At 38.5% G+C, this 12,313-nt stretch overlaps 1 protein-coding gene and 1 pseudogene across 1 annotated transcript; both read left to right on the plus strand.

Moving 5' to 3' along the window:
• Window positions 1–5,326: 5,326 nt before the first annotated feature.
• Window positions 5,327–7,007, plus strand: LOC108262812 (C-C chemokine receptor type 5-like; annotated as a pseudogene).
• A 3,311-nt stretch (window positions 7,008–10,318) lies between these two features.
• On the plus strand, window positions 10,319–12,236 carry LOC108264783 (C-C chemokine receptor type 5). Its single transcript, XM_017466651.3, is given in 3 exon segments — window positions 10,319–10,340; window positions 11,075–11,153; window positions 11,155–12,236. Coding segments are annotated over 3 exon segments (1,065 nt in total). The 3' UTR covers window positions 12,119–12,236.
• The last annotated feature ends 77 nt before the right edge of the window (window positions 12,237–12,313 follow it).

The raw sequence follows: 12,313 nt of genomic DNA on the forward strand, positions 1-12,313 counted from the left end.
GACGGCAGAATTAATTTTTCCCTCAATTATTGCAAGTTGCCCAGGCCCTGAAGCAGCAAAGCATCCCCACAGCATCACACTTCCTCCACCATGCTTGACTGTAGGTACGATGTTTATTTTTTTGGTGAAATTCGGTGTTTGGTTTATAGCAGATGTAATGGGACTCCTGTCTTCCAAACAGTCCCACTTTCAACCCATCAGTCCATCAGTCCACAGCCTTAATGTTCTTCTGTGTTAGCAGTGGTTTTCACCTCACCACTCTTCCATGGATGCATCTTTGCCCAGTGTCTTTCTGATAGTGAAGACATGAACAGTGACCTTTACTGATGCAAGAGAGGCCTGTAGTTCCTTTTCTGTGCTCTTGGAGGAATTTTTGAAGGTCGGCCACTTCTGAGAAGGTTCACCACTGTGCAGAGTTTTTCCATTTGGAGATAATGGTTCTGACTGTGGTTCTTTGGAGTCCAAGAGCCACTGAAATACCTTTGTAACGCTTCCCAGACTGATGTACAAGACCTTTTAACCAACTTCATGCTGTTGTAAAAGTTCTAATTAAGTGTAGATTTGATTGAACAGGGTTTGCAGTAATCAGGCCTGGTTGCGTCTAGTCCAGCTGAACCCCATACATTTTTTATGGCTTTTATATGGCTCTGGGAAGAGACACTCAGAATGAGGTACTCAAAAGAAGAAAACTGTGGCACTGACACTGGGCTTATGTTGTGTTGTAGGTTATGAATCACCATAATACCCCTGCCTCTGCCAGAGAGTCACGGGAGATCAAACCATAGCCTGTGGGAGTGATTTGATTAAAGATGAGTCCATCTCTCTGTTTGTCCAATGTTTCTGTTAAACACACGAGGTCCAGGTATTTTTTCTGTGAAAATATCTGGCAAAAGCAGAGACTTGCTATTCACAGAGCATGCGTTAAATAACACCGCTTTAACTGGACTCAGAGACACAAGGGAAAACTTGGATCAAGGAAGTGCTGACAAGTGAACACCAGTACAAAACCCTCTTTCAGCTTTATGCCAAAATATTGGAACTGAGATGGCAGTAGAAGACAGGTGGATAAAACTGAGCCTTTCAGAGTGATATATGTAATGCTTTGGTCTCATAAGCTCATAAATGTCATTCGCCAAATAGAAGTTCCTGTTTAGGATCAATAGCTGGTGTGCTGTGTACCTTAAAGCCATGCTGAGGGAATCCACGTCCACAGTAACCTCACGGTAGTGTAAATCCTGGGCAGGGCGACAGCAAGGTAGAGTCCACAAGAGAAAACTTATAGATGAAAACAATAGTTCGAAGTTTCAAAAGAGATTCCACATTGCAATAAGGCAATTACCAAAACAGCGATCAGACTATAAGAGCTTAAGACATCAACGCTCCATAACCCCACACTACTATTCAAAATAACTAGATAATCATGTATAAAACAAAGAAAACGGTGAGAGGAGTGGCAACCAAACACACCAGCGCTCCCAATCCACCAATACCAAGCATGATCTTCTTGTAGTTTCTTTGATCACCCAAGTGATGTGAAATGGTTTTGCAATAATGGAAAACTTTCTAATCTGTCACCTGTAGAAATGTTGGACCTTGGCTTATCCAGTCCACATGGCATTACAGAATATTAATAGTGACCTGAAGTTGTTCTGAAGACCATCTTCCATTCCTCTCTGATTGAAACTAAAGTATAAGCACAACAAAGGTCATGGTTTTGAGCTGGTCCAGAGCTGAGGGCATCAGAGCATTATTTTACTATTTTACCGATTTGTTCCCAGTCATAAGTTCTGTCATGAGGTCAGGTCCATGCTCTCAATATGTTATTCACTTCACTTGTGTTGTACAGAGGCCTAGGCCTCAACGTATGACATAACACACTCAACCTATCGATCCATCCATCCATCTTCAACCGCTTACTCCTTTTCAGGGTTGTGGGGGAACCTGGAGCCTATCCCAGGAAGCATGGGGCACAAGGCGGGGTACACCATAGACAGGGTGCCAGTTCATCGCAGGGCACAATCACATACATACTCACACACCCATTCATACACTACGGACACTTTAGACATGCCACACTCAACCTAGTAAAAAGAAAAAGGAAAGGAGACGCCAGTGCAGAGCAGCAAGAAAAGCAAAGACGCAAGAACTACAGAAGACACTGGAAAGCAGGATGAGACAAAAGAAGAATTCACAGCAGTGAAGAGATCCTTGGACTTCACCTGCACAACATTCAAATGTGGATGTCAAAGAGACAGAGACCACAGAAAGAATCTGATTGGGTATCTGATCAAATGAAAAAAGAATGGGGAGGAGGTTAGGATATTATTCGGTTCAACTTCTTTATGTGATACTAATGAAGGGAGAAAGTTTTTATTTATTGGAAAAACATAATCTACAACAAAGAATCAGAAAGAACAGAAAAAAAAAACAGGACGTATGTCGACATATGCTATGAACAACTCACTCAAGAAATTGCAAGTCTCAATTCAGAGACCATTCTACAGCAATGTATGGCTGAGTTTCGCAAGTTAAGCGTCTAGCAAACCAGCCACAATGGGAAGCGTGAAACCACACAGGTCAAGGCATTACAAACATATTGTTCTGCAAATGTATAAATGTCTAAGAACACGGGTCAAAAAGGGAAGTGTGAATTCACTCAGCGGTTGAAAAAAATTGCTTTGTTCTTGAAATGTAATAGGAGGTTTTGGAAGGCGAGCCTACTGAACTATAGAAAATCTCTTAGTGATGCTAGAAAAGTCTATCTCTCCACCTTAATAGGAGATAACAAAAACAATTCGAGGTTTCTATTCAACACGGTAACAAAATTAACTAGGAATAAAACCACTACAGAAAGAAGCACACAATCATTACATAGCAGCAAAGATTTCATAAAATTTTTCACTGGTAAAGTTGAAAATATTAGATGTGAAATTCAGGCTATTAAATTTAAACCAGACAGTATTATAACTAACCCTGTAGATGATAATATAGCAATATCAGATCAACGTTTAGAGAGATTGAACTAGCTTCATTAATCTCTTCAGTGAATTCATCAACTTGCATACTCGATCCTGTACCTACATGTTTCTTTAAACAGATTTGTCCTGGAGTAATTTAACTGCTTTTTAATATAATCAGTTCTTCCCTTAGCACTGGCTATGTACCTAAATAACTTAAATTAGCAGTTATTAAACCCCTGATTAAAAAACCTGACCTTGACCCCTCTCAACTGTCCAGCTATAGACCTACATCTAATCTCCCCTTCATCTCACAGATCTTAGAAAAGATTGTAGCACAGCAGCTATGCTCGTACTTACATAGGAATAACATTCATGAAATGTATCAGTCGGGGTTTAGACCTCATCATGGCACAGAGACAGCGTTAGTTAAAGTAGTAAACGACCTACTACTGACCTCCGATCAGGGTTGTGTCTCGTTGCTTGTGTTGCTTGACCTTAGTGCAGCTTTTGATACTATAGATCATACTATTCCCCTTGATAGATTAGAAAATGTTGTTGGCATTAAGGGAACAGTCCTCTCCTGGCTCAGCTCTTATTTGACTGATCGTTATCAGTTCGCAGATATAAATGGAGACTTCTCCACGCATACCGAGGTTAAATTTGGTGTTCCACAAGGTTCTGTTTTAGGCCCACTGCTTTTTACTTTATATATGCTCCCTCTAGGTCAAATTATTCGTAAACATGGAATTAGCTTCCACTGTTATGCTGATGATACACAGCTGTATGTTTCAGCGAAGCCAGACGACAGACAGAAGCTTGATAAAGTTGAGGAATGTGCAAAAGACATTAGACGTTGGATGCTTATTAACTTCCTATTACTTAATTCTGATAAGACAGAAGTACTTGTACTAGGACCACGTGTAGCTAGAAGTAAGCTTTCTGATCACACAGTAACTCTGGATGGACTTTCTGTTTCATTATGTGCAGCAGAAAAAGACCTTGGAGTGATTATTGACTCCAGTCTTTCATTGACGCTCATGTAGATAATATTACTAGGATAGCCTTCTTTCATCTCAGAAATATTTCTAAGATAAGAAATATAATGTCACTACATGATGCAGAAATATTAGTTCATGCTTTTGTCACCTCTAGACTAGATTATTGTTATGCCTTACTGTCTGGATGTTCCAGTAGGAGCATAAACAAACTCCAGTTAGTCCAGAATCCAGAATGCAGCTGCTAGAGTCCTAACTAGAACCAGAAGATACAAATACATCACCCCAATCTTATCCACACTGCATTGGCTCCCAGTGAAATCTTGCATTGATTATAAAATACTATTATACACTTATAAAGCACTAAACGGTCTTGCACCACAGTATCTAAGCGACCTTTTGGTTTTATATGATCCGTCACGCCTACTTAGATCAAAAGATGCAGGCTATTTGATGGTACCTTGAATAGCGAAGGCTACAGCAGGGGGAAGAGCTTTCTCTTATAGAGCCCCACAGTTATGCATATAACTAAATAGATAAATAGATAAATTCGCACTTTTAAAATCTGTATACTGTGTTTATATGTTTCTGTAAAGCTGCTTTGAGACAATGTCTATTGTAAAAAGTGCTATACAAATAGAATATAATTGAATTGAATTGGGGTTCTAGCTATGTTAAACAGTATATATATATATATATATATATATATATATATATATATATATATATATATATATATATATATATATATATGCATGTTTTAAACTAAGCTTTGCTGAACCTCGAGTGAAGATCATTCACTGAGCAGACAGCCAGGTTTGGTACTTATTATATACAAGCTTTAAGTTCATCTAGTTATTGATTAATAGAGAATTGAGCTCTGTTTAATTTGGACTATTTCCTTTTACGGTAACAACGTTTATTCTTTAATAAAAACGAATCCTTGAGAGAGGAGATATGAGAAAAAGACGAATTTACAGATTGTTTTAATGAAGCTAGAAAAATAGACTTTAGGTTTATTATTTTCTTCTTCAAAGAAACTACCTACTAGAAGCTCTCTATTCCACTTTTCAAAACTTCAGAGCCCCAATGGTGAGGATTCACTACCCTGGAATAAGGAATTAACTTATTCTATGCTATACCTGATTGTCTAGCTTGTCTATCTTACGGTTTTAATGTTACTGCTGATTAGCGTATCTCGAATATAGTAAAATTCATGTAGTATATCCTGTTAAAAGTTTTTTATTTTTTGAATTGCATGAATGTGTTAAAAAGAACTGAAATACATTAACCTAGCTTCACCGATCTGTCAACAGGAAAATTTGTTAATTACAAATGACTCATTTCACTTTCCCAATCACTCCTGGACTGATGGCCATGATTTACCGAAATACAACACGTAAGTGCATGCTTTCCAGTTTGCAGTTGCTTGGTAGCAATTACTGGCCATTACTATAATTAGTAAAGTGTGTCTAAAATTTCTTTCACTAAAACTGACACTGTGTAACCAAAAAGTGGGTTTCTGTTTCTTTGATTTGAATGTCTCTCTGAGTCTCTAAAATTTAGAATGGACAATTATTTATTTACACTCAAGTCTACAACATACTTAACTCTTATCATTATTAATAACTGTTCATATATGAGCACTGGTGCACTGGTGCATGTATTGACTCTTTATGAAAGCATTAGTTAAGTATGAATATATATTTTATTTATCTGTGGACCTTGCATCACAATACCAATATTTCCCAGTAGATGGCACTCCAGGACAAAAATAAAATTGCACAACAGACATTTTCAACAGTTTATTCATTCGATGATAAAGAAGCTAAACTACCAACAGGTTCAGCTACTTTTTGCAGTGCATTACCCATTTTTTTGGAGTATACATTGTTGTATTGTGTAAGTGATAATGATACCATTGTTTTTTCATAAACAGCTGAGGACTATGCTGATTACTAAAATATTATTAGCATTATTTAGTGCTGCATGATAACAAAGGTGATGTTTTTCTTAAACAGTTGCTGATTCATACAGCTTCTATGACATAAGTCAGGATAATGACCAATTACAGATCTGCAACAACAACAATGTATGGAACTTCAGCTAAGTCTTCCTTCCTTCCCTCTACAGCATTGTCTTCATTGTGGGATTCGCTGGCAGTGGCCTGGTGCTGTGTGTCCTTGTCGAGTACCACAACAGGTCAAATGTGACAGATGTGTGCCTCTTCAACCTGGCCCTTCAGACCTCCTCTTCCTGATCTTATTGCCTTTCTGGGCTCACTACGCCGCCATCTCTGAGTGGATCTTCGGGAGCTTCATATGTCATGCAGTGACAGCGCTCTACATGCTGGGATTTTATGGAAGTATCTTCCATAAAATTCTTTATGATCCTCATGACTGTGGACCGCTATGCTGTCACCTAAACCCTCTTCTCCAAGCACCGGTCTGTCAGAGCTGGCATAGCTGTGGCTTTGTTTATGTGGGCACTTAGCTTGGGAGCTTCTCTGCCAAACCATTTTATTTTTACAAACAAGGAATGATTCAAATGTATCAAAATGCAAGGTGGAATATCCCCAAGGGTCAGCATGGATGTCATTCCCATACATTTAGCTGAACATCCTCGGCTTGATCATTCTTCTCTTGGTGATGGTGTTCTGCTACTCACACATCATCCCCATCTTAATGATGATGAAATCTCAGAAGAAACACAAAGCTGTCAGGCTCATCCTATTTTCTTCCTCTTCTGGATGCCCTATAACATCTTCTTCTTCCTGATGTTCCTGCATCAATTCGACTATATGAAGTGCTGTCAAGAGCACATAAACATGGCTATGCAGTGGGTGGAAACCATAGCGTTCAGTCACTGCTGCCTCAACCCCATAATCTACGCCTTTGTGGGGCAGAAATTCAGGAATTTATTTCTCAAGGTTCTGAAAGAGCGGTTTCCTCTTTGCTTTGGCTAGTGCACAACAATTGAAAGTGAGTTCTCAGAGAGAATGACTTCTATGTACTCACGCTCCTTAATAATTCCCAGCACAAAGACAAAATAAAACCAGTAATTATTACATTTCGTCAATCCAAATGAATTCAATCCAATTGCAGATTCCAAAAGTACTGTTTGTATATACAGTACCCTAAACTTTGCAATCAAATTAAAAAATTTGCTTACGTGTGCGTTATATATATTCTGAACAAAACATCCGTGCAAGCGCAGAACGTCTGTCGTTGCGTTCCACTGTGCTGTGCATGTGTGCAAGGTATTTTTGAATCTGATTGAGGAAATAGTTGGATTCAAGCTTTAACATGCCAATTTTTTTCCTATTTACCGGATTATGATCAGATCTACACCACTCCTTTCAATCCAATCGAAATTCCATTCAGATCGAGCTCAGTTGTACATGTTGATACCGATTGAGCTATCGATCCAATTACTAACAAATGACTTGTTTGCATGTAAATGTACCTATTTATCTGTTGAGTTTACGTAAAAGCACATGAGCCCTGGTAGGTGTTTTATTCACTTGACTCTTTTGTGAATAAGTGAATAAATAAACCTTAGGTGTTCCACAATTGTATTTAGTAAGAAGACATAATTAAAAATGGCTACTTTATTTACCTGATGTCTTTAAACATCTAAACTGAACACTTGCTTGCTGTTACAAATGTTTTTCTTGATCAAGCCCAAACACCGCCAAGCTACCACTTTTGGGCCCTTGGGCAAGGCCCTTAACCTTCAAACCCTTTCTTATGGTTGATATTAGGCAATGTTAATATTAACTTTAGAGACAAAAATATGCTGTGTGCAAGAAGTATCTGATTACAGTGATCCAGTCTTCCTTTTCAAGTTAGATGTACAATTTGTCCCCAATACAATAAAAAGTCATAAATATTTCCTAATTACACCCCCCCCCCCCCCCCCCCCCCCCTTCAATTCTATTGAACTTGAACCTATTTCTTGTACTGTTTACCAAAAATGTTAATACATTTAAATTTTTCAAAAATGTCAAGAACATTTAACTAATCGTAGGGTTGGCGGTTCGATTCCTGGCCTGGGTGACTACACCTGTCGAAGTGTCCTTGGGCAAGACACTGTACCCCAAGCTGCTCCCGATGGTAAGCTAGCGCCTTGCATGGCAGCTCCTGCTACCACTGGTGTGTGAGTGTGTGTGTGAATGTGTGAATGAGACACAGTGTAAAGAGCTTTGGATAAAAGCGCTATATAAGTGCGCCATTTACCATTTTACCATGTGAGGAATGGGAGATGTAGTGAGTCAAAGCAGAGGTTAAACACTTCACCTTTGCCACACTATATTGAGAGATAACGCTGCTACACAGACATGCGCTCCACTTTCAGCATCACATGTTTCTCATCAACAGTTTTCTTTACAAAAAGCTAATCATGTGAGAGTCTTTGTCCTTGCACCTATTATGTGTCCATCATTAAAAGACTGACACAACCACTAAAATGTCTGGTTTTACAGGTCTGACTTCTGAGGAGCCTGTTGGCAAATATTATTATATTTATTCTTGTCTAAACAGTACATGCCCAAACACACACATTCCAGGTAAGTGGAAATTACTAATCTGACATGCAATCTAGATTTAACAGCCAGTTCACTTGAAGACAGCATAACAAAATCAGACATAGCAGACTTGTACTCACTTACTCGGTCAAAAGACTAAATGGATTTAAGTGTTGGGTGTTCTCTAACACCTCCCTCAGTGAAAGCTTTTAGAATTACTAATCCATATTTAAAAAAAAATAATAATGAAAATACACTGTTTTACTATTACACTACTACTCACACAAACTAACAGTCCTATAGAATAGACTAGCATTATCTCTAGTCCAGGCGAGGAGGAACATTTCCCTGGAGTTGTGTCCCTGGACAACTTTTTTTAAAATTTTTTTTTTTATATATATACATCATTTGCTTATCACATTGAACAACCACTTGTTCTCCAGATCACTGAGCTTCCTTGATACTGGGGTGGACTGGGCATTGAACAATGTGGTCAATGGTCTCTCAGCAGTAGAAGCAAAACACCTTTCTCCAGATGGTTTTGATATTCTCTGACTGTTAATTTGAGAAATCTGCATGGGCTGAATTTTGCTCTTAGTGTTGGAACACATCACAAAATAGTTCAGAGGGTACATAGGTAAGATATAGCGTCTCTCGAGATGCTGTAATTGGCTACCACTAGCACGGCATCGTCTTGGAATATCATAACAATATAAATTCTTTTTTCTTAAATATCGAGTACTACTCCAGGAATGTCATCCCTGTAGTGCTGGAGTATAACCCATACTTGGCCTTAAACAGGATAAAAATGAATTCTATAGCAGGAGGCTTTAATCATGTCCTCAGTTCAACCAAGCAGGAGTCATACTAATTCCACTTTTTAAAGCAATTGAATCAATTTTAATCTGAAGTTGGCTGGAGACTCTGATCACACACATAACCCTGCTCTATGTCAAGTATAGTTGTCTATATAGAACCATTGCTCTGCATTGTACTTTGCATTGTGGTCTTGGAGTCTTTTTACTTCCTCTTGTTTTGCAAATTACCCGTAATAACATGGTGAACCCACAGGATAAAATATTGAGGCCATGAAATAAATATACTGATGTTATGAGATAATATATTGAGACCTATAAGATAATATATAATAATATTGAAGCCACAAGTCGATATCTTGAGGCCACAAATGAATATATTGTGGCCTTGAGTTAACATTGAGGCTATGAGATAATATTTAGAGGCCAAAAAAGTAGTGGTCATGAAATTCTATAACTTGAGCCTCCGATGAAGTATTTTGCAGGAACATGTGAAAAAGTCTATTTGCTTTGAGAATTTGCTTAAGCTGGTGTGGGCTAATGTTACATCCTTGTCACAAGGGCAGTGACTCCAGCATCTATTTATGCATTGTTCCAAGATAATAAAGTATAAGATTATTAATCATTTCCATGTGTGCTATCCTGTGAACACATCAGTCTAATTCACTAGGTTTTTCTGTCTCAGGCATTTTACTATGAATGTGAATGAGACATATCATATGAAGCAGGCTGCTCCACCATTTAAAGGAGTTTGCCTTTAAAATCTGTTAACATTCGACTATAATCCATATTTATACTGTTAATCCGTCCCAGGGTTTAGATTGACTTGTACAGTTCCTATTTGTGGTATGTTGTAAATTTACAAAATGTTTTTTGGATTCGCATGTTTCTGTTTGGTTGTAAATAACTCTTCTGGCAGCAAGACAAAGCCCCACCTTACGAAAGCTTCCCTTTTAAGCACGGCGACTTGTTAGAATACACAGTCTGCTTTCACAATCTTTCTTGGCCTGACAAGAGACGCTCATGACATTCCTCAACATGACAAGTAGGTTTCCATTTTAAGTTACTTTCTGCTCATTAATTCTTATTAGTACAATCAGTAAACTGTGTGTAAAATTTCTTAGACAGAGAGCTGGAAAACTATTTTTAAACATGGGATTATCACTAAGCATTAAATAGTCAGTATTTGTTTTTAGCAAGCTTCAATTTATGGACAAAAGCATTGAAAAGTGTTTTGACAGTTCATAAATGTACCATTGTACTACAATGCAGACTTTCTTTTTTCGATATGAAATGTGTGAGAAATGATTCATCAACAAACAACCCCAAAGAGTTGAGTTCTATTTTAGCCATAAAGAAAGAAAAAAAAACCCATGGGGAAATGATAAGCATTTGTCCATTAGCCTGGTTTCCATCAATACAAACTTTTTTTTGATCTTGTAGAGATGTAGAAATGCATTAAGCTGGGTTTGTTGTCTCTCTAACTGAAGAGCAGCTCTGATTATGTTGATGAGTTTCTGAGTCTTTTATCTGAATACAGATTCTCAAAAATAAAAAAACTTGGTTTGACATGAATGTTTTTATACTGTTTAGAGTAGATTACTGAAAATAGCCAACATCTATAGCTGGCGATAGATCACATTTGCACCAGTATCTTAAAGACACCATTTTTTTGTGAACCAATTATAATTTCAACTGCAGCATTAGCCGTTTTTCTGTTTTTTCCCCTGCTTTTTAACATTTGATGAGACCACTGTTTCTTCTGTCCCCCCCAAACAGCTAAGGAGTATTCTGATTACGACAACCTAACAAATCATATTTTCCCAGTCTGCAACAACAACATAATGGACTTCAGCCGTCTTCCTACCTACCCTTTACAGCATTGTCTTCATCTCGGGGTTAATTGGCAATGGCCTGGTGCTGTGTGTCCTGGTCAAGTACCACAAAAGTTCCAACATGTCAGATCTGTGTCTCTTCAACCTGGCTATTTCAGACCTCCTCTTCCTGATTTCATTGCCTTTTTGGGCTCACTACGCTGCCATCTCTGAGTGGACCTTCGGGGGCTTCATGTGTCATGCAGTGACAGCGCTCTACATGCTGGGATTCTATGGAAGTATCTTCTTCATGATCCTCATGACCATTGACCGCTACACTGTCATTGTCCACACTTACACCTCCCTCTTCTCCAAGCACCGGTCTGTCAGAGCTGGCATAGCCCTGGCTTTGTTTATATGGGCACTTAGCTTGGGAGCTTCTCTGCCAAACATCATTTTCTCTCAAGTGAAGAATGAATCACATGGATGGACATGCAAAGAGGAATATCCTGAAGGATCAGCGTGGAAGCCATTCTCTTACATTGAGCTGAACATCCTCGGCTTGATCATTCCTCTCTTGGTGATGGTGTTCTGCTACTCGCGCATCATCCCCATCTTAATGGCGATGAAATCTCAGAAGAAACACAAAGCTGTCAAGCTCATGCTGGTCTTAGTCATTGTTTTCTTCCTATTCTGGACGCCCTACAACATCGTCATCTTCCTGAAGCTCCTGCATCACTTGGGCTACATGAGCACCTGTCAGTGGTATCAGGACCTGAGCATGGCTATGCAGTGGGTGGAAACCATAGCGTTCAGTCACTGCTGCCTCAACCCCATAATCTACGCCTTTGTGGGGCAGAAATTCAGAAATTTATTTCTAAAGATCCTGAAAGAATGGTTTCCTCTTTGCTTTGGGCATTGCATAACAACTGAGTTCTCAGAGAGGAGGACCATTAGGTTCTCACACACCTCAGTGATTTCCAGCTCAAAGTCAAATTCAATATTGTAAGCATTATCACGTTTAATAAACTATTAAGTGTTATTATGTCTCTTTTGTCAGTATTTCAGTTGTCATACTGTTTGGACAGTGTAACCAATGTGAAGTAAAGTTACTAATACTGTTGTTATGTACTGTTTGTTGATTATTTTCTGATATTGATAATGTAAAATGTCATGCTGTTTTACTTGTTAAGAGAGAACAATG

The sequence above is a fragment of the Ictalurus punctatus genome, chromosome 1, assembly GCF_001660625.3.
Source record: "Ictalurus punctatus breed USDA103 chromosome 1, Coco_2.0, whole genome shotgun sequence".
Lineage (NCBI taxonomy): Eukaryota > Metazoa > Chordata > Actinopteri > Siluriformes > Ictaluridae > Ictalurus > Ictalurus punctatus.